The 23,695-nt window shown below is 37.1% G+C and overlaps 2 protein-coding genes across 2 annotated transcripts; one reads left to right on the top strand and one right to left on the bottom strand.

Annotated features, from left to right (window-relative positions):
- Positions 1-4,258: 4,258 nt before the first annotated feature.
- Positions 4,259-9,597, bottom strand: LOC142518818 (uncharacterized). Its single transcript, XM_075621638.1, is given in 7 exon segments — positions 4,259-6,290; positions 6,490-6,734; positions 7,337-7,536; positions 7,633-7,763; positions 7,766-8,283; positions 8,383-8,654; positions 9,509-9,597. Coding segments are annotated over 6 exon segments (2,586 nt in total). The 5' UTR covers positions 9,509-9,597; the 3' UTR covers positions 4,259-5,070.
- Positions 9,598-10,948: 1,351 nt separating this feature from the next.
- Positions 10,949-22,927, top strand: LOC142519165 (protein LATERAL BRANCHING OXIDOREDUCTASE 1-like). The gene is made up of 3 exons (XM_075622098.1): positions 10,949-11,490; positions 22,075-22,402; positions 22,501-22,927. Exons 1-3 carry the CDS (start codon positions 11,027-11,029, stop codon positions 22,753-22,755), a joined length of 1,047 nt encoding a protein of 348 aa, XP_075478213.1. The 5' UTR covers positions 10,949-11,026; the 3' UTR covers positions 22,756-22,927.
- The last annotated feature ends 768 nt before the right edge of the window (positions 22,928-23,695 follow it).

The raw sequence follows: 23,695 nt of genomic DNA, 5'->3' as shown, positions 1-23,695 counted from the left end.
ATTAATTCATACTAAACGGACATTATTTATTATTATTACAGACATAGCTAAATATTTATCAAAATAAAATCAAATTGCAAAAATAATCTAATGAAAAATATTTATAATTTTACTATTATACTAAATTTGCTTTCTTTTATTTTTTTTAATATTTAAGATTGTTAAAACAAACTTGCACGTCAAGCCCACAATTAAAATATATAGATTTAGAGAAATGATGAAATGAAGAGATTATAGGATTTTGAAATAACACCAAACTATATTATAAAATAGAGGTTTTTAATGGGTTAGTACAACTAAACTCTCCATATAAATTAATGGCATTTTTGGAATTTTAAACTTTAAAAGCTAAAATTCTATATCACATAATATTATAAAAATATATTATAATATGGGTATTTTCCATACATCAAACATCGTCTGTTGTCATGTAGATAGAATAATAATAGATTATACATGAAATTTGAATTTTTTCAAAGGTACAGCGCCTACTCGCTCCACCTTGGGTGTGCTCATCCAAGAAACCTGCCGAAACCAAGATAAAGAATGACTTTTTAACATTTTTGATTGATAACTTTCAGCTGACCAATACTCTAAATTCTTGAAAGCTTCACCTATTGTAGCGGATTGGATCTCCCGTTGATCATCTTGTTTAAAAAAATGTATATCACACGATGTTATATTTTACCAACAAACTAAATCGTGCAAAATTGAATAAAACAGAAAGTATTCCGAGCAAATCGATTTGTTGTGTATAGTCAAAATGGAACAAATTAAACAACATTCAAAATCGGTTATTTCGGTAAATAACTAAATTAACTGATTTTTTTTTTTTTTTGCCCCGTTTATTTTGCTCCAATTGTATTTTGGCCTTGTTGGGTTTACAGGAAGTTAGGATCCCACATGGAAAAAAAGATATGAGCCCTCGGACATTCTTTGTAAGAGGAATGTTCTTAGGTAACTCATGGGGTGGTGAGAGTTCATGGATTTTAGGGCATGCAATGTCTAGTTTTAGTAATATTGGGTAGCTTCGATGCTACATGCCCCCACATGGTATGGATGGACAAGATTCACACACATATGTGATTTTAAAAAAATTAGTGGATCACATGTATGTGTGGCTAAATCTGAGCCCTTGATTCTATCATGGGGGTAGTGCCTCTACATGTAGCATGGAATCAACCGTAATATTGTACATATATTTTTTTTTATCTGACTAGGGTCGGTTTGCCCTTGTCCTCTGCTAACATACATGGGGAGATTATATGCTACACCGGGAGCCCTGATGTATTTGTACGAGATGTTCGGGCGAATATATGTTCATCCGAACATCTTGTACATAAAATACATCAAGAGCTTTTCTTCCGATGTGATAGACTAGATAAGAAACTCATTAATTGTAGGCTTTTGTAGAGAGTCATACCTGATTATATTTTCTTCCTAAATTTGGAAAGAGATGTCGGCCAAAGTCCCAACACAAGAGGCAGAACATCCCACTCCAACCTGTAAAACGTTGCGTTTGAAGGATCACAAGAAAGAACCTCCAAATAAGCAGATGAAATCTCACATGACATCAATTCCCCATCACATTTCAAGAAAATCATATCAGAATTCGAAGGATGAAAGGCCACCAAATGGAAGTATTTCTCCGTGTTTGGTGATGCCAGAGATCGATTCAAGTATTCATCACCCGACCACAGGTCACCATATAGGATACTATGCTTTAATGTCCAATCTCCACCATCGAAATCCATCAACATCCATACTCTTAAAATGGGACTCTCGATTGTTTCCAAAGGACCATAGCTACTCACCTCATAGTAATGTAGGTTACCACAAGAAAACTCCGAGCCTTCCCATTTTGTTATTCGGCAAGTCAATAACACGGCACCTACCACCATCATTTTTCGGATGAAATGCGAGCAAACCAACATCCACCATCCATATTATCATTCCGCGGTAAACCACAGTTGCCTTTGCCCGGAATAATCCAAAGGGACGAGCATTCAACACTTCTTTGATGCACCATTTACCCTTTGCTGAATGAAAAACGAGGAAACTAAGTAAAGGAGTAGACCAGCGTGGAATAATCTGCACAACCCAAAAAGTACCATCCTCTTCCACCATGAAGCCAACTGCTGGACATGTTATTCTATTTCCTTTGACTTGTGGGAGAGTGAGCCATTCAAAGGTCAATGGGTTGCAAAGACAGTAAGTACTCTCTTTAGATGAGTTACTCGACCCAGAAAACAACAGCAAATCGCGATCAGATCCTATCAGTTGCAAAGGAAATGTTTCTCTCTGTCTTTGTAGTAGCTTAGTTTTGAACATGTTGACAGCGAAGTTCATCGAATTAGATCCAAAGTAAGGGCAGTAAGGGCCTATTTCACAAGGTTTTTCTGGTTTTAGAACGGAACTGATGTAGAATAGGGCCAACGGTCGGGGAATAGATGGTTTCCGAGAGGCATAGGAGCGAGCGAACATAGGATCGGAGATGAGGGAGAGCCAATTCTTGGAAACACATTTTGATACGAAAACCGAATCCAAAGGTAGTCTCTGAATGATATCAACCAAGAGGAAGTCAGGCAAATTATCAATTGAGTTCACAAATTTAGGCCTTTTATCTTCCTCCATCATGCTTTCTATCGGCACTGTAAAGAATTCAATTCATCAAGGATTTGTCCTTCATCAAAATGGCATAATCTTTCACAGGGACCACCAAGATCAAAAAGCCATCAACAAATACACATCAACTAACCAGAGCAGAGAATTTCAAAATTTTCCTATAAATAAATTACCTAGTATAATCAAACTTAATGCACCTACATGCATGATTTCTACTCGATTTTCTAACTGAATATCTTACCCCACACACACATTCGCTTACCGGAATTGTGGAAAACGGCTGAATTCCTGCAGGCCCAGGAAGGAGTCAGACACACAAGAATAGCACGAAAAACGGCTGCCATATTACCGGTCGAGGTGGCCAGAGCAGAGGCGGAGCTCAACTTCCAGCAGCCACCGAAACGCGGTTCTTCCGTTCTTGCGTTCATTTCGTAGGAATCTAAAATAAATACATGAATGGAGGGCAACCAGTGCCAAGTTTTTAACACTTCTCATCGACGCAAATTCCAAGTTTCTTTCTCTTTTGTTGTTCAAATCTTAGGTACCAACGTTGGCCATTTTTAACTTTTCTGGTGCTAAATTTTTTTGCATTAATTCATTGACTTGAAATATTTTGAAAATGATATACTCTAGGTAAAAAAAACAAAAACAAAAGGTCAAAAACTTGCATTGTTCCTATGTTGTTATCTTGTCCCATCCATCCTTCTCGTTTTGAGTACACGAGAGTGTGCATACTACACGATTGAATCCTAAAGTTAAGATATTCCATGTAAGATGAAATCTTGCACAAGCCCGGAATGGACAATGAGAATCTAGTTATTTTCCAAAATCCCCATTTTCATCTATTTCCAGAAAACGAAATTCAAGATTCGCCCACAACCGTGATAACTGATAAACATCGGAGCACAAACATATTTCCCTTGCAATCCAAATGTCACTTCACTTCACTACCATAAGGTAGTATCTTAATACTAAATCCAATTATAGAAAACTAATATAGATAGGTGACACGTGACTTATCATAAAAATATATAGACTTCAAATAACCAAATATAAATTAGACCATTGGATATAACGTGAGCGACACGATTTAATATGAACATATCATTTACTTCTTTAACTCTAGTCATATTACATATTTCTTTTTAACTTTTATGATGTTTAAAATTTATTAACATGAATTTTTATTATCATAAATCTTACAATAAATAATTTAAACAGTCAACACAGAGTTTGAAATTTGTACTAAATATATACGGAAGAATGATATTTTTTCTTTTCTTTTTTTCAAAATCAACAATCCACATAAAATGATAAAATAAAACCACCAAATAAACAAATATTTACCCGAAAGGAATAAAAACATGCATAAAATAAATAATATTTTTAACATATTAGTTTGCAAAATAATCGAATTTTCTTCCTTTTAAAGTGGGACGTACGTACCTGGCCAACAAAGTACGGTTCAAAGAGACTGCTTTACGCTTTTGGACAGAGGAATGGAGAAATTTACGATAAGTTTTCATATTTCCTTTGGTAATCTATCTAATTATAATTTTTAAAGAAGGGGAATATTTAACCAACACATTAAATATACCGTGAGTTTTTTAGCGTCTGTCTTTAGGGAAGTAGCAAGGATAATTAATAATAACTTTATTTTCGAACATGAAAAAATTCTGATACAACATTGTATCCCAACAATAAATTTCTCTGTTTTTTCTCTTGCAAAATAATCAATTCAGGTTTTATTTCCCCCCTTAAATTAGATGTTTATGTATCCAGATCTATATTAATTTATTTTGAAGAACATGCGTACAACATAACTCTTGAAAACTAAGTCTTTAGCCTGTCAATTACACGAGTTTTGTTAGTTCTCAGGATTTTTTTCCCAAGAATACTAGAGAGAAGACGAGGAGCAATGCTCACATTGTAGACCAGTCCTGCCACAGAAATAGCTCTTGACCTTTATAAATTAGAACGGCCTTCATACCAGCTGCAGCATTAGCAACCCATGGAGCCGTTGCCCCATAAGCTCGATTTTCCGGTTAATTTCATACCTCTCCTACCCGCCACACCTTCTTCCACAGAGAATGGTACCAGATATATCAGATAAAAAAATTTATCATGTGGGTTGCTTTGCTCATGAAAAGCAATACATTCAACTTTATCCATCTTCTTGCATTCCAGGGACACGTCCAACCTTGTTGCTATGAGTTACTTCTTTAGACATGGACATTAGCATTACACTTCATGTCTAAAAGGAGAAGTTTCGTCTAAGTTGGTGCTTATGTCCTGCATTCAAATAACAAACTGGTTCTGACACCTGATGCAACAGGTACAATTATTTGATGAGGTGTTCAACCCGTCAGACTCATTGAGTCATAATTCATCATATATTCTGATGAATCTAGACCTCCGATGATGCCAGCTTGGTACCAGGCAAGTCTACAACTCCATTTTCACTGATATCAGCTGATCTTTCAGTGAAGTAGTATTTGAATTAACTGCCTTGGACAAAAGTGTGGAGCTTTTTTCTCTCTCACCTCCAACACCCGCTACAGTAGAAAAAATTTCTGCACCTTTACCACCTTTAGATCCAATGATCTGAAGTTCTGCATGTGAATCTAAAGGATTGACCATGAGTGAAGGGTCATTACGAGGTTGTGGCTCTACATCAACCATACTTGCATTATGGTTTTTCTCAAAATTTTCTTGGCCACCCGGACTCTTGAATTCAATATCAGTAGAAGAGAGTTTCTTGGTTGTGTCTGCGCCAGTATCTGCCTGGAGTTCTCCATTCTCAACGATTGAGAAGGGAGCAGACGATGCGCTTCTATCTCCAGAGGAATGCTGAGGGGCCAAAGTACGCATGGATGATGAATCAACTGCCACCTCATCACCAAAAATCCCAAATTGAGCCCCGGTATCATTGTCATTTTCAGTGATCATCGGATGATTTGGATTATCATCTAAATCCATTGCTTCACTGCTTGTATGTTGGGGTTTCACAGTTGAACCATTTTCAATCTGAGATGAATCTACAGTATGTCCTTTGTCCCGGCTGCTCTCTGGGCGAATTTGTGCGTTCAGCTGCATCCGTACGGATATTGCTAATGAAACAGCATGGTCACGAACCAAAGAATCAAAAGGTGGACAGTGAAGTATATTAATCAAGGCCTGGCTGTACTTGTACATACTCATAGATGGAGTGGTGGAACCCATGGCACGACATAATTTCATTGTTTTGAAAATATGCTCGCATAAGTTTCCCATTTTTGCCCAACTACAATCACAGATTGCATACTCTGAACCAGGGTTCAACACTCTATGAACTGTATCTTGATCATCAACAACTTTAGCACATTTACCTTCCATGACTATGTGAGCATCTGGAATACTTAATGATTTCCTCCAAGCTGTTGGAGCACTCATCCATTCATCCTTCCAATATCTTGCAAAATCCTCCTTCCCTGAATACTCATCGAGCCAGAAGTAAGAATGGACTTTGGTGTCAAGCTTATTTACAAGCCAATCAGCACGTTTGTATACACTTTGTTCTTTCTCATTTAATAACCTAAGCTTCAACTGGTTGTGATAGAACTCCATTGCTGCACAGGTCTCTTGGCTTGCGAGAGGAAGAGCTTTAAGCGCACGTGCCCAAATACCTGATCAGAAGAGTCCTATCATATCAAGCAAAATAAAGATAATTTTCTATTCTGGAAAAGAAATGCACATTTAACAAGGGAAACCCTCCAAAAGCACGCTTCAACAAAGGGTAGACAGTAGTCCATTTGTTTGGTTACTGAAAATGCGCGGGACTTGGACATCATGTGTTATTTCACCAATTCTATTAAAGCAAATTACCTAGCCTTGGATACCAAATTGCCTTGAAATAGTCCATAAACTCTGCGGCATCAACAAAATCTTCCATGAAAGCTTCGAAAACATTAGCAGTGCTGGTCCCTTTGCAGATTTCATTAACTGCCTGTCCAAGCTCTTTTGCTATTTCAGCGCGCATCTCCATCTTTAAGCATCTCTTCACCAAATTTTTATGCCATGCATGACGAACATGCCAAAAGCATATCAATATTGAGCATTGAAACACTTCCCTATAGCCACACAGAAAGAATATCCCTCACTATCAAGCAACCACAAGGAATCAAATTAACAGAAAGAAGAAACATTGAATGTATCTTTAATTGATACAATCCTAACAAAGGGTACACGATTGGTTAAACTGAAACAGTCTACAACCACTCTTATCCTTAATGAAACACAAACTAAGATGCAAGAGACGTTTGCAGCCCTCCATTATCTTGTTCGTTATCCCAAGATTAGCTAATTCATTTCGATAATTAAGCGAGAAAAAAATCAACAAAATTCGAACATTGGTTGGAAATAATACTCAATCATTAATTGATTTATGCAGGCAAGACAAAAGTGTTCAATATGGAGTAACTGTGAGATAATAACTATTGTTCAACAAATATTCAGTTTCTCAAGTAAACTCCATATTTCACAATTACTATGAAGTTGGAATCATCTGGTCAGATCATGTTTTGAATCTTCTGAGGTCTGATGTACTCTACAGACTACGAACGTGTAGATACCATAAGCAATACAATGCACAGTTTGAAATTTGAATCAATAAAGATCGCTGTTGTAGCAACAGCGAAAACTGACTTAAAACGTGAATGCAAACAAGACAAACCTGATAGCTACGGTATCAGCCAAAGGATCATCCACAATGAACCCAGCCAACTTCCACGTGGGATCTTTTGCATGAACTCGATTGCATAGGGCCCGCATCCATCTATATGTATCACTGCTTGAAAATCTAGGAGCAATAATCCAAGCAACTGGTATAGCCTTGTTGTCTGAGTTGAACACCACAAGACTTTGAATAGGATACTGGACAAATTTGGATTACAAAACAAATTAAGGCATACTAAATTCAGTGTGCAAGACAAGAGGACCGCTCAAGTGAAAATGATACACATAACAGACCTTCAGCTTATTCCAACCAAAATTTGAATGTGAAGCCAATAGGCGGCAACTTCCAAAATGAATCATTTGTTGCAATTGCCACTCTGTTTGAATCCCCAGGACCAAAGGATCTGAATCAGAGAAATCTTGATAAAGAAAACATTACTTTGGTGGCTCTCAACCCACATGCTAGTGCTGACAGTGTCGTCTTCGTCAAGTTCATAAGTGGATCTCCGGATACTCCTCTCTTGTCGGCGAACATAGCGATGGGTCAAAAGGTCATCTCTATTACAAGGACCTCCTTGTTTCTCAACTGATTCATTGTGTCTCTGCATTATGGTTTCTACCGAGACCCCAACATGAAGAAGGGACAAGACACGGAGGCGAAGTTCATCTGATATGTATGGAGCATACATAGCACGAGTCCCAACAGCTTTTTTATCCTGTGGACCATGGCATGGCGATCCTTTTTTATCCACATGCTTATCTTGATTGTATATAATAAGTGCCACTGAAGGCTCTGCAATTAAGCGTTTCACAATAAAATGGCATGTGCAACCCCTCTTCGTATTTGGCCGACCAGCTGATTTGTTCTTTGAAACATAAGTGGTCCTACTAGGCCGTACAATACCACCTTTTCTATGATCATCTGGACCAAAGGAGCACCAGTACCTAGAATGTTGATATGATCAATTTACAGGGGTGCTCAAAAGGATACAAAAAAAAGATTGAGGCGCAGTTACACTAACAAGGAAACTGATCCGAACATACAAAATATACTCAAGAATTCCATCAACTTTAGGCTTGTAAGACATCTGCGGAGTTCGCCGCCTTCTTGCTTCGACATGGAATCTTGTTGGGCACTCTTTATTGTTTGATTCTCCCCTAACAAAATCATCCACTCTGGAGAAAGGGATCAGAGCAAGTCTATCTATATTATCACGCCAACCTTCCACCTTGGACCACACAACATCATCCGAAGAGAACTCCAAGGTTGGAGGGTTCTGTACAGGAAGGGAGAGAATCTCATCCCATCTAGCCATCTGCAATATAGGAAGCACAAAGAGACTGGTTTCACACAGTTATCACGCCGAGTATCAAAAATTTAGCCCAAATTCCAGGAAGATACAAGTGACTTTCAAGAAGTATACATACATAAAGCACCTAACATATAAAACCTTTAACCTTAACCTAAAAAATATATTTATTAAATAATACGGAGATTACGAAACACGCTAAACAAAAAAAAGCCAGCGGTAAACTCAAACTCTAGTCTCTAGCACATGTAATCTAATCAATTACTCGAGGTATCATGCTCAAATTAAAATTACTGACACTGGGGCATTTAACTAAGATGACCCGTGTTTTATTCATTGAATGAAACATAATATACAAAAAAAAATCCTCGCATCCTCACATCCTAAGCCTGAAGCCTTTACTAACCGTCGGTTGCTTAATTGGTGGCCCTTCTCTGGACTAGTGAAAGCGTACGAATAAAAATAAAATCAGCAACCAAACGAACATAATTAACCCAGCCTCAGCATATTTCGGCCATGTATCCAAAATATACTCCAGCATGAAAAATCCAGGCCACCACAACTAAATATTCATGCCTAAGGCCGATTAAAAAATTCTAAATCATTAGAACATACAACTAATCCAAATTCACAACAAATACATAACATTTTAGTCTTGAAATCCAGATAAAATAAAAGACAAAGCAGAATGATGAATAAATATTGACAAATAGCGATCAAAATGAACTATGTGACAGAAAAATTGAATTTTTACTAACCTGGAACTAAACAGCTACATTTCATCACACATATCTACTAGAGAAAGAAATTGAAGAGGAAAAAGAAAACAAAATGCAAAGGGAGAGTCAAATTTTACGTACCTCCTCGAAACCTGAATGAATTTGAGAAGTTAAATGTGGAGTAGCGTGAAAAAACCCTGATTCCAATCAAGATTCCGAGCGGTCTAATTGTATAGTTAGTGAGCTTATTATGCAACGGCCCTGTTTTAGTGCATTCAACGGAAAGCCCGATACTGATAGTGGGCCTTAGATAACAAAGCCCGACAAAAAAATTTCTTTTCAGCCTGTCGCACTATTTTTTATTTAATTTTAAATGTGTATACAGAATATTTTAAATAAAGAAGAAAATTTACAAAAAAATTCAGTTCTTCTTTTACATAATTGGTTGATTTTTGGATATACTTTTAAGCCATATGAATCGCTGAAAAAATCGGAATTTTAAAATATTTTTAATTTTATTTTTCTTGTCATTCATACTTTAATTTTTTTAGAAAATATTTATAATTATTCTAAAGTATAAACTAATCATCATGCAATGAAATCAAACTAATTAAATAAATTTTAAAAAAAGATTAACATTGGTTTCGATCGATTTCGTTGTTGGAATTTATTGACTGATCATCGAAGCAAAAAATATCAATTTATATTCAAATATTCACAATTGGAAATTCAATTCCTATCTTGACGATAAATATCTAATTCAATGGTAACATTAAAAACTTGCTAGTAAGAATAATGAAGCTAAATAATATAAACACAAGATATTGCATTTAATCTAGTAAATTATTTTCCCTAATAAATTAACAAATTCAAAAGCAAAAAAATTATTAATTGCAGTTGTTTTACAAAGTAAACGGGTCAAACAATTATTGATATCTAATTCAGAAGTAGATTATACAAATAAAAACTAGTTGATCAATCTAGTAATCAAACAAACAATCAATAATCATGAAAAATTGAAAAACAATTGCTACTGAAATATAAATGAACCAAAATTAAACGTGATCCTCAAATCTTATGAGACAGTCTCACGAATCTTTTTCTGTGAGACGGGTCAACCATACTGATATTCACAATAAAAAGTAATATTCTTAGCATAAAAAATAATATTTTTTCATATACGACCCAAATAAGAGATCTATTTCACAAAATACGACCCGTAGACCGTCTCACACAAGTTTTTGCAAATGAACAAATAAATCTAGTTAATTATCGTGCAATGGCATTTTTTTTTGTCATAGCATACATGTCCGATAGTAAGAAAAGATACTTTACCATTGAACATATAAAAAGACAACTCGAATGATTAAGAATTTGATTATAAATTAATTACAAAAATAATTTATGTCATTCGTGACATAATTATTTTTGTAATTTTCGATAAGTTATTATATATAAATTTTAAATTTTTATTTAATACTTGAGGTGAGAAACACGATGGCGGAACCAAAAAAGTTGCGTATGGAATAACGTGGGTATGGGAAATCACAAACTTTTGGTTAGAAAAAACAAAATGTTGCATTATATATACACTAAATCAGCAAATTGAAACAACAAACTCTTGATATAATACACAAGCCATTTCCAGGACTTTGATCCATGGGAGAAGTTGATCCTGATTTCATCCAATCCCTGGAACACAGGCCTAAACCACGCACCATCGAGCCCGAAAACATCCCACTGATCGATCTCTCTCCGCTAAAATCTTCGTCCGACGCCAATGATTTAGCCAGTTTGGCATCAGAAATAGGCGATGCATGTGAGAAGTGGGGATTTTTCCAAGTGATCAACCATGGGGTGCCTTTGAAATGCCGCGAAAAGATTGAGTCAGCGTCGAGGAAGTTTTTCGCCCTGCCGAGGGAGGAGAAGAGAAAAGTGAGCAGAGATGAGGTGAACCCTTTTGGATACTACGATACCGAGCACACCAAGAATGTAAGAGATTGGAAAGAAGTAATGGATATCACGGTGCAGATTCCGACGACTATTCCGGTTTCTCATGAACCTGATGACAGGAGGCTCATAGAGTTGATCAATCAGTGGCCTGAAGATCCTCCGGAGTTGAGGTTAGTGGCTATGTTAACATTAACAAAAGTAAATATTATATGTGAAGAAAAAAGATATCAAGTAAATTTATTCAGCTAAAACTTGAAAACACATTGAATTCGACCGATAATGACCATTGGATCTGTAATTTGGGAAATACCAGATCTCAAAAGAGAAAGATAGAGAGCTAGATTATAGTTGTTGTAGTTCTGTGAATTGATATATTTCGGATTTAGTACTATATTCAGTTAAATTTGGTCTTCATAAATTAAATTTTAACTTTTTACGTGACACAAATTCATATAAACATAGACAAATATTACGAAAACATCATCGTCGTATAATAATAATAATAATATCGACGACGACTTTTTTTGGCGATATATACCTTGGAAAAATTATATCTGAAAGTTCTGTTTCCACAGTGTATGTGTGAGTTGAGAGTGAGTGTTGTGTGTATCAGAATGTAGGTGTTATGCGTAGGTGTTGTAACACCCACGACAACATGCAGCGGAAATTATGATTTTAACACACCTACACGTAGCTGGAATAATGATAATAATACGAGATACGAGATGTAAATTATGCACAAGTATAAAATACTTGTGCGGTGCCTCAGGGCAAAATAATTCACTAGAAAAACTTGTAAGTTTACAAAAACCAATACTAGTGAAAGAATAAAACAACTCCCTTATTAAGGCGAGTAACAAATTGCATCCTAAACCTCTAACAAACCGTATAACCAAAATACATAGGATGCATCAACTGAGAAGTGAAAAAAATCTTCAAAACTCCACACACTAATCAACACGGTGATTAGGTGTTGTCTTCGGATGTTGGCAGCACTTCACGGCAACAAGTTATCAATCACGAGATGGCTTCAATCAGAAAACCTTTTCTTCGTACAAATGCATCTCTGTCTCTCCGAAAGTTTTTGCTCTGTATCGTCACTCTCTCACGCTTTTGTTTCTTCTTCTTTGAGTCCTATTTAACATAGAAAAACCAATTTCATTAGGAAACAAACTCTTTTTAAAACAAGGATAATATCTTAAAGATATTGTGATATCATATCTTAAAGATATTATGATATCATATCTTAAAGATATTACGAGTCATATCAAAATATAGTCTTATATCACATATTGAATTTATAAGAGATCATATCATCAATTTCGAGATTATCCTCATGTCTAGAAAGACAAAATATTAAAGATAAAAAAGGAAAATATATCAAGGAATAAAATTCCTTTCAATCTCTCCCTTTTTGCCTTTCTGGACAAAACAACTCAAAAATGGTTGTACGTCTCAGCTCCCCCTGAGTTAGCAAATCAGTGACTCAACCAATTTTAGTTGACTCCCCCTGAATTCTACCGTTAAGCCTTCCCCTGATGAAAAATACAGTTCACACAGGTGTTGTATGTTAGATGTTGCAACATTCAGATCATAACACCGAAATAGTTCATTAATCAGGAGGGACAAAGATCAGAGAGAATAAAAGGACAACTAAAATACTAAAATCATCAAGAGAGAAAAAAAACTCAAAATCTCATTATCCTTCATTACTGCCATCATCATCAGCCATTTTTGCTCCACTGGTTCCAGCTATATCTGTATCTACTCCCCCTTTTTGTCCAGAATGGGCACTTTCACCCAGCAGAAGCTCATAGTCAGCCACTTGATTTTCATAATGTTCAATGGTTTTCTTGGCATTTTCAATCTGTTGTCGACCATAGGCAATCTGAGCTTGAATGTAGGAGATAGACAGTGGGACATAACCAGTAGGAGGAACATCTGTAGGTGGCTGTTCAGCTGTCTCAGGCACATGTTCAGATGTTGTATCATCAGTGTTGCCAACATCCGGAGCAACACTGGAAGTCACCCACGGCAGATCAATCTGTCTGTTGCCTTTAAAATACACAGGAGAAATCTTCAGGGAGTCTCTAACAAGGCAGAGATCTTCATCAATGTCCCTAATGAACCCTTGAGACTCCAAGATCCCATAGATCAGTGAGGGATATGGTAGCTTAGTCTTCTTGAAGTCCCCTTCAGCATATTGTAATGCTGTCCTGAACACCAACCTCCCAAAATTAAAGGCCCTTCCAGTGCCAATATTAAACAAAACCAGGGCTTGAGATCTGGTCACAGTGGTGGAATTTGTTGACGGGGTCCAATTCCAAATGGAGGTCTTATGTAGGACAGAGTAGAAGGACGTGAGATTAGCAGCGCTCAGCTTCTTGGGATAGTCGGGGAATACTTGGATCACACCTCCAGTGAGCACAGAGGTGACAGCATGTATGTCAAGATCCTCGTCAGCTTCGTCAAGATCCGGAGTGTTGTAGAATTCATTGATCACCGACGGGAAGAACTTGTAGATATGATCCCGAACAAACACTCTCCCGTACTTCACCGATTCCTCATGTCCAACACTGCGCAGAAGATTACAGTAGAATTCTAACACCACACGGCGACAGTAGGGCATAACAGTGGTGACTGTGGATAGCAACTTTCTGTTTTTGAGAAACTCAACCAGGTTGTATTTCCCATAGGCAGTGACATCAATATTTTTCTCCTCAACCAACTCTCTCTGAACAAACAGCGGCCATAATGCCAAGGCATCCTCAGAATAAAATTTGGGGGAAAAAGACTTACTCACATCATAGTCAGCAGAGTCAATGTTGTGCTCGGTGTTGTCAACATCCACCTCAACACCGGCAGCAACATCAGTAGCATCATCTTCAGAAGACTCGCTAGATTCAGAGTCAATGTCCTCAGATGCATCATCACCTTGTTCCTCAGATTCAAAGTCAGATACAGACGATGAGGAGGAGTCATCAGAGGCACCAGGCCGGTTTTGCTCGAATTCCTTCATCATTTCTGAGTCAGGTTCATTCTCCTTAGCCATTTGTTTTCGGGCGGCCTTATCTTCTTTGAGCTGAGCAAGAAACTCTGCCAAAGATTGTTCATCATCTTCAGGTTCACCAGGAGATTGTTCTTCTCCAGCTTCATGAGAATCCGTGAATGGGTTTGGCTTTTGACTACCAGAAGTAGAACCAGAATCCTTAGCAGCAACAGTTGGTTTGGGGCGAGCCACCAACTCAAAATCATCATCATTGGAGTCGTCTCCAGATGAGAAATCAGGGTCCAGAATAAATGGGATGGTGGATGCCCTTGGTTTCTTGGTAGGGACAAAGTCAGGATCGAACCCTGCTTGTCTCTTTGACTTACGGCGCATAGGAGCAGGGGGAAAGGCTCTATTCACGGCCTCAAAATTTGGGGGATTCTCGACAGTGATTTCGTTCCCAGGTTCACCAGGAGCGATCATTTCCAGCGGGATTGGTTCTTCTGGTACACCCACAATTTCCATGCCCACAACATCGGTGCCGGCTGTGGGTGTTGTCTCAGGTGATTTGTCGCCCATGCTCGCAGCCATTTCACTCCTAATGTCTTGAGGATCAAAGCCAGCCATCTGCGAAATAGAGAATAGCAAAGTAGGGAAGTTCCAAGAAGACAGAAATTTACGAAGAACACAGATACTTTTGCGCGAAAAAGAAAACAAATAGTTAGGGTAGGAGAGATTTTAGAATATGAGGGAAAATAGTAAGCCGTAAAGTTGTTCCTTATTTATCCCTAAATATTTAAGCACACCTCTCCAACGGTAACATTCTGAACCAGTGTACTTATTATTTCAAGTAACCAGTCAGCAATAGATCAAATTAACCCCACAAACAATTAGCAATCAAGATATTTCAAAATTACGTTGGTTAGGGTGTTCTTCGAATTTCATGAATCAAAAACTGGTAGCCCACTGGACATGATGAATTCACAAAACAACAGTATGAATGACTTAAATTTATGCCTAAAGTATGATCAAAAATGAAATGCACACGCATGTGATCAAACTGTGATCAGTCTGTACTTAGGTGTTGGCAACACCTCTTGGCAACATTTACAAGTTGGACTCAAACTTTCTTGAACATTTTTAATTCAGACATGGTAGCTCCCACTCTAGAAGAACGGTCTTCATAGGACTCCTCTAGGTATCTTTTTCCATCTGTATTTTGACTTAGAAGTGGTAGCTCCCACACTAGAAGAACGGTCTTCATTGGACTCCTCTAGGTAGCTTTTTCCATTTTCTTCTAAACATTTTTTTTGTTCTATTTTATTCTCTTTCTATTTTTCACCATATTGCTCAAGAATTTTCTAAGTCATTATCTACATTGGACAAGATCATGTGGTACACGATCATCCTCAACAGCTTTATGACTTAGATTGAGCACACACCATTCTTTGGAGAATATTGATGGAAAGTTTGATTCACAACTGAGAGCACGCCATTCAGTATCCTACACTTGTACAGGCTTCACACAAAGCAGGATGTATGCAATATGTCTACCATCCTAAAAATAAAATGCACATGCATGCTGGGTGTTGTCCACAGGTGTTGTAACACCGAGGACAACATCCCTGAGTGATCATTGTGTACACAAGCTGAGAGACTTCCTAAGATTGGAAAATCTCTCAAAATCCAATGGTTTTGTAAAGATATCAGCCAGTTGGTTCTCAGTTCCAACAAATTCCATTAGAATTGTACCCTTATCAACCAAATCTCGAATAAAATGATGTCTAATGTCTATGTGTTTCGTTCGAGAGTGTTGTACTGGATTTTTTGAAATATCAATTGCACTTGAATTGTCACAGTATACAATTAAGGTGTCACTGTTGAAACCATAGTCTTTAATCATTTGATTCATCCACAAAAGTTGTGAACAACAGCTAGCAGCTGCAACATATTCAGATTCAGCAGTGGACAGAGATACACAATTTTGCTTTTTACTATACCATGACACCAAATTGTTACCAAGATAAAAACACCCACCCGTGGTACTTTTCCTATCATCTAAGTTTCCAGCCCAGTCAGCATCACTAAAGCCCACTAAATTGGTGTTTGTTTCTTTGGTGTACCATAAACCTAAGTCAACTGTTCCAGATATATATCGCAAAATTCTTTTGACAGCCTTTAGATGAGTGACTTTAGGATCAGCCTGGTACCTAGCACACAAACAAACACTAAACATGATGTCGGGACGACTTGCACTTAAGTAAAGAAGACTGCCTATGATGCTGCGATACTGGGTGTTGTCAACACCTGCAGCAACATCGTCTTTGGACAATTTTTCAGTCGAACCCATTGGTGTTTTCATGTGTTTAGTGTTCTCGGTAGAAAATTTCTTCACCAAATTCTTGGCATACTTGGATTGACATAGAAAGATACCATCATGCATTTGTTTAATTTGCAATCCAAGAAAGAAACTTAATTCTCCTACCATGCTCATTTCAAATGTGGTAGACATGCATTTAACAAATTCATCAACATGCTTTTGAGAAGAAGCACAAAAAATGATGTCATCCACATAAATTTGACACACAAGAATATCATGCTTCGATTTTCGAATAAAAAGGGTTTTATCAACCTCACCTCTTTTGAAGCCTAAGTCAAGCAGATATTCAGTAAGCCTTCCATACCATGCTCTTGGAGCTTGTTTAAGTCCATAGAGTGCTTTCTTCAACTTGTAGACATGGTTCGGGTGGTGTGGATCTTCAAATCCTTTAGGTTGGCTTACATAAGCTTCTTCTTTCAAGATGCCATTCAAAAAGGCACTTTTCACATCCATTTGATATAATTTTATGTCCATGTGACATGCAATAGCAAGTAAAAGTCTAACCGATTCAATCCGGGCAACAGGGGCAAACGTTTCATCAAAATCAATTCCTTCAATTTGAGTATACCCTTGAGCCACTAGCCTAGCTTTATTTCTCACAACAATTCCAGATTCATCAGTTTTGTTTTTAAAGATCCATTTGGTTCCAATAACATTCACATTATCGGGTCTGGGAACCAAATCCCACACATCATTCCTAACAAATTGTTCAAGTTCCTCATGCATTGCATCAACCCAAAATTCATCTTTTAAGGCTTCATTTATATTTTTGGGTTCCATGAGTGAAACAAAACAAGAGTGACTTACTTGAGAGTATACGGAAGTCATGCATACTAGTCCCATCATTTTGCGATAGTCTACCTTCTCCTTTCTTCTCGTTTGCATTCCTCCAAATGTTTCTCCAATGATCTGAGATGATGGATGATTTTTCTGAACCTTGCTGGGAATATCAATCTCTTCATTGGTTACACTGTCATCATTCTCACTATACTTTCCTAGTTCATCATTTGATTCTGCCAGTGCAGGTGTTGTCTCCGGTGTTACAACACCGGGTGCAACATCTGTGTTAGGCAGTGTCTCACTTTCGTTCAGCAGCCCATCAATATCATCCTCGATTGTTTTTCCCGTTAGATCTGCAAGATCATGAAAAACAACGTTAATAGACTCCATAGTCGTTCTTGTTCTCAGATTATACACGCGATAGGCACGACTATTAGATGAATAACCAACGAATAAACATTTGTCACTTTTAGAGTCAAACTTTGCAAGATGGTCTCGGTCATTCAAAACATAACATACACACCCAAAGACATGAAAATACTTAAGGTTCGGCCTCTTTCCCATGATGATTTCATAGGATGTCATAGTAGAACCACTCCTTAAGTACACACGATTTGAAATATGACATGCTGTGTTCAAGGCCTCGGCCCAAAATCTCTTTGAAATATTCTTTGAACTTAACATGACCCTAGCCATTTCTTGCAGTGTCCTATTCTTCCTTTCGGCTATTCCATTTTGTTGAGGAGTCTTAGGGGCCGAAAATTCATGAGTTATCCCTCTCTTTTCACAAAATGATATAAAGTGTGAGTTTTCAAATTCTTTACCATGGTCAGTCCTTATCTTACCAACCCTCAGATTATGTAGATTAGTAATTTTAGCAAGTAATTTCTTGAAAACATCAAATATATCGGATTTTTCTCTAAGAAATCTTACCCAAGTAAAGCGAGAGAAATCATCCACACAAACGCATGAATACTTCTTACCTCCAAGACTTTCCACTTCCATTGGACCCATAAGATCCATGTGCAAGAGTTCAAGACACCGTGTTGTCCCAAAGTATTGCAACACTTGATGGGGAACACGTGTTTGCTTACCCTTTTGACATGCACCACAAACATACGGAATTCCAGAGAATAAATTAGGCATACCTCTCACAGCATCGTACTTACCAAGATTCTTTAATGTCTTGAAGTTTGCATGTCCCAATTTTTGATGCCACAAGTTTAATTCACTCACCTTTGAATGATTGCATACTAAGTCTTCTCCAAGTTGATAGCAATTATCAGCAGACCTTGTACCTGTCAAAATACGAGTATTAGAATTATCAAACACTTCACAATTGTCTTTATCAAACTTAACATGCAAACCGTCATCACAAAGTTGACTTATGCTTATTAAGTTTGAGTTAAGCCCTTCGACATAAAGCACATTGTGTAGATTAGGCAGTCCATCAACATTCAAGGTTCCTTTGCCAGCAATTCTTCCTTTAGCACCACCACCATATGTCACATGACCACTCCTCAGTTCAACATAGTCAATCAAATGGTCTTTGGAACCTGTCATGTGGCGCGAACAGCCACTGTCAAAGTACCATATTCCTGTAATGTTAGTCTTTAATGAAGTATAAATAACGGAACATTGAATCTTAGCCTTTGGTACCCAAACCCTTTTTACCGTCGGTTTTCTGTTGGCAGTGTTGCGTCGGGTGTTATACAACACCTGTGGCAACACCTGTTCTGATTCTCATCTCTTGTAATCATCTCTCAGTTTAAAGCAGTAGGGTTTGATATGACCAGGTCTAAAACAATAGTGGCAGATAAAGTGGCGTTTTCTGGATTTGGACTTCTTGGTAGATATTTGCCTTTTAGATGGAGCACCTTTTTCAGTTTGTGTAGCATTTGAGGTTTCAACACTTCCTTTGACAAAAACAGTTGGTTTTCTCTCAGTATTAGAAGATTCTCCAATTTCGAACTGACTGTTCGGATAACCAAGTCCAGCTTTGTCATTTTGTCCAATCATCAAAAGTGAATCAAGTTTGGATGAACTTGAATTCATCTTGGCAAGAATCTGAGTTGCTTCTCCAAGTTTCTCTTTGACTTTGCATAATTCCAAATCTTTCTTGCTTAAGATTACTTCAAGTCGTGAAATTTGTGACTTTAACTCAGCATTCTCTTTGGAGAGAATTGCATTTCCTTTAGTTCTTTTGATCCAGTCTTCATATAATTCTTCGTACATCGTCTGCACACTTTCTAGAGTGACTTCATCATCATCTACCTCTTGAGTTTCAGACTGACTTGCCTCCGCAAGGATTGTAGATTTAAGACATACTGAATTCGAAGAGGTGTTGCGGCCAGGTATTGCAACACCTGTGGCAACACCCAAAGGATTGATTTGCATTGAGCGTTTTTCCTTGATCACAGAAGATAACGATGTGTGATTTTCAGATTCACTTGATCCTTGATCATCATCAGACTCTTTATCACTCAAAGTGACAGCCATGCCTTTGTTTCTTCGAAGTCGATTGGCACACTCATTGGCATAGTGTCCAAATCCACAACACTCTCTGCATTGTACTGAGTCCAAATTCCTGACATTTGATTGGATTTGCAATTCAGTTTTTGGTCGAAATTGTCCTTTCATAGGAGTAAACTTTTGAGCTTTTGCAGAAGTGGTGATATTGGGCAACCCAGATTTTTGTCCAATTTTCTTCTTCTCTCTCATTTTCTTCAAGTAATCACCGAATTTTTTAGTAATTAGAGAGATAGAATCTTCACCTAAATCAGATTCATTCACTTCTTTAGATATTTGAAGGATTTAATCATAAGAGTCAGTTGAAACTTCAAGGGCTATTGTCTTCCCTTTATCCTTCTTTTGTAAATCAAGATTCATCTCAAAAGTTCTGAGGGAACTCATTAATTCATCCAGGTTGATTGTTGAAGTGTCTTTAGATTCTTCAATTGCACAAACTTTGACATTAAATTTCTCAGGTAGAGATCTTAAAACTTTGTTCACCAATCTTTCATTGGACATGGGATCTCCAAGACTGTGAGCTTCATTAGAAAGTTGTCTCAACCGGCTATCATACTCAAGAATAGACTCCTTGTCCTCCATTCTCAAACTTTCGAACTTTGATGTCACCATCCTTAGCCTAGTTTTACGCACACTTGCGGATCCTTCACAGTGCTTCTGGAGTATCTCCCAAGCATCTTTGGCGCATACACAAGTGGTGATTAAATTAAACATCCTTGTGTCAACAGATGAAAATATAGCATTGAGAGCCTTGGAATTAAAGTTTGAAGTTTGCACTTCATCGACAGTCCATGTACTTTCAGGTTTGAGCCGTGTGTCTCCATCAGCATCCTCGAGTTTTGGTGGACTCCAACCATCAAGTACACGTTGCCAAGCTCTTTCTTCAATGGATTTAATAAAAACCCTCATCTTTACTTTCCACAATGCATAGTTTGATCGATCCAACACGGGAGGCCTAAAAACAGTATTTGTTGATCCTTCCATAATTCCTTTTCACTCTGAAAACAAAACAAAACAGGATCTCACTTAGTAGCGTCAAGTGGAAGCTCTGATACCAATTGAAAGTTCTGTTTCCACAGTGTATGTGTGAGTTGAGAGTGAGTGTTGTGTGTATCAGAATGTAGGTGTTGTGCGTAGGTATTGTAACACCCACGACAATATGCAGCGGAAATTATGATTTTAACACACCTACACGTAGCTGGAATAATGATAATAATACGAGATACGAGATGTAAATTATGCACAAGTATTTTACTTGTGCGGTGCCTCAGGGCAAAATAATTCACTAGAAAAACTTGTAAATTTACAAAAACCAATACTAGTGAAAGAATAAAACAACTCTCTTATTAAGACGAGTAACAAATTGCATCCTAAACCTCTAACAAACCGTATAACCAAAATACATAGGATGCATCAACTGAGAAGTGAAAAAAATCTTCAAAACTCCACACACTAATCAACACGGTGATTAGGTGTTGTCTTCGAATGTTGGCAGCACTTCACAGCAACAAGTTATCAATCACGAGATGGCTTCAATCAGAAAACCTTTTCTTCGTACAAATGCATCTCTGTCTCTCCGAAAGTTTTTGCTCTGTATCGTCACTCTCTCACACTTTTGTTTCTTCTCCTTTGAGTCCTATTTAACATAGAAAAACCAATTTCATTAGGAAACAAACTCTTTTTAAAACAAGGATAATATCTTAAAAATATTGTGATATCATATCTTAAAGATATTACGATATCATATCTTAAAGATATTACGAGTCATATCAAAATATAGTCTTATATCACATATTGAATTTATAAGAGATCATATCATCAATTTCGAGATTATCCTCATGTCTAGAAAGTCAAAATATTAAAGATAAAAAAAGAAAATATATCAAGGAATAAAATTCCTTTCAATATCAAAGTTAGCCTTTATATATCAATTAGCTCACCAAAACAATTTATTTTAAGTTTTTTAACTCATTCATGACAAGTTTAAATATATAGCTTGATATTTCACAAAGGATAGAACAAAAACATTTAACTTATTGCTATATATTATAGACAGAATATTTATATATTTTCCAGGGAGGCATGTGAAGAACATGCAAAAGAAATGGAAAAACTAGCTTTCAAGTTGCTGGAACTCATAGCCTTGAGCTTGGGCTTGAAAAGAGATCGGCTACACGGATTTTTCGAGGACCAGACCAGCCGGATAAGACTCAACTACTATCCACCCTGCCCGGTTCCACACCTGACTCTTGGCGTAGGACGACACAAAGATGCTGGTGTCTTGACTGTTCTTGCTCAAGACGATGTTGGCGGGCTCGAAGTGAAGCGAAAATCTGATGGAGAATGGATTTTTGTTAAGCCTATTCAGAACGCCTATATCATCAATGTCGGCGACATAATCCAGGTGAAATCGATGCAACATGAATCTAGATAACAAAAGAAATTCAAATTTTCTTGCTCTATATTTCTTGTTGACGAACTCCGTGGCGAATATTTTTACAGGTTTGGAGCAATGAGAAGTATGAGAGCGTAGAACATAGAGCAATGGTGAATTCTGAGAAAGCAAGGTTCTCAATTCCCTTCTTTTTTAACCCTGCGCATTATACTTGGGTTGAGCCTCTTCAGGAGCTTATACATGACCAAAATCAGCCCAAATACAAAGGATACAACTGGGGCAAATTTCTTATCACAAGAAACCTCGGTAATTTCAAGAAGCTTGCTGTTGAAAACATTCAGATAGCACGTTTCAAGACATAAAATTGAAGGAAATATATATATATATACTAGAAAGTGGCACGTGAGTGGTCTTTTGTATCTATTATCTCTTTTTTTTCTTTTATCTTTGTTGGTAAGAATATATGCTGGATCGCGTACTTCTTCTCTCTTTTCTATTATATAATAATATATAATTATCCCCTTGTTCACTACATTTCTCGTCCTTTTCGCAGCTTTTCTTTTGTTGTTTTTTTCCTCAATTGTTCAGCTGGTTTTTGGACTACGTCGAATTTGAACAAGGACTTGTAGTCATCTTTTTTCAGATCATTCAACGGATCATTACTTTGTGTAATAGGTGCAAATTCCTTCACAGGAAAAAGAAATAATATTTTTTGATACAGCGAAGATGACTTATTAAGATGGAGCATAACACATGATATATATCATCCTATCATTTTTTCCATAGGCGACTGCAATTCAAAGTTGGGGAAAAAAATCAACACCACATAAAATAATAATAGAGTGACAAATCATATTAAAGATATTCTACAACGAATAGAAGGACAAAAATGTAAAGCAACATCCCTGATGAAAAGCAAAAGCAAAGAATTTCACCAGCAACAACACGGGAAAAAGAAGAAACATTTGTATCACGTCAATGACAACATCACCAGAGGCAAGATCTCTGCAATTTTTAGGGATATGTTCATGCCAACAACTATCGTCGTAGGGGTAAAACAACGGATAGTGCAACCGATCATAGAATCCAAATAATGCTCTTTATTTGATGCATCAACCCATCTCCATGCATAATGATATCTCGTTCATAAGAAATATTAACAATATCAGTACCCTCTAGCCAAATTGTTGGAACATTTCATGTTCTCAATCTTGATTTTGATGTTAACAAAACTTGTTATTATGTTTCTGACAATTTACGTGAGTGCGCAGAACTGAAAATGATCAGGCGTAAGTGCGCAAA

The sequence above is a fragment of the Primulina tabacum genome, chromosome 11 (assembly GCF_025594145.1).
Source record: "Primulina tabacum isolate GXHZ01 chromosome 11, ASM2559414v2, whole genome shotgun sequence".
Taxonomy (NCBI): domain Eukaryota; kingdom Viridiplantae; phylum Streptophyta; class Magnoliopsida; order Lamiales; family Gesneriaceae; genus Primulina; species Primulina tabacum.
This window is presented reverse-complemented; position numbering and strand designations above follow the sequence as displayed.

What these genes read in the sequence shown, in the direction of transcription:
- LOC142519165 (XM_075622098.1), top strand. Translation starts at nt 11,027, where the DNA reads ATGGGAGAAGTTGATCCTGATTTCATCCAATCCCTGGAACACAGGCCT. An exon ending in GAAGATCCTCCGGAGTTGAG is followed by an intron (nt 11,491 to 22,074) that starts GTTAGTGGCTAT and finishes TATATTTTCCAG; the next exon opens with GGAGGCATGTGAAGAACATG. An exon ending in ATGTCGGCGACATAATCCAG is followed by an intron (nt 22,403 to 22,500) that starts GTGAAATCGATG and finishes ATATTTTTACAG; the next exon opens with GTTTGGAGCAATGAGAAGTA.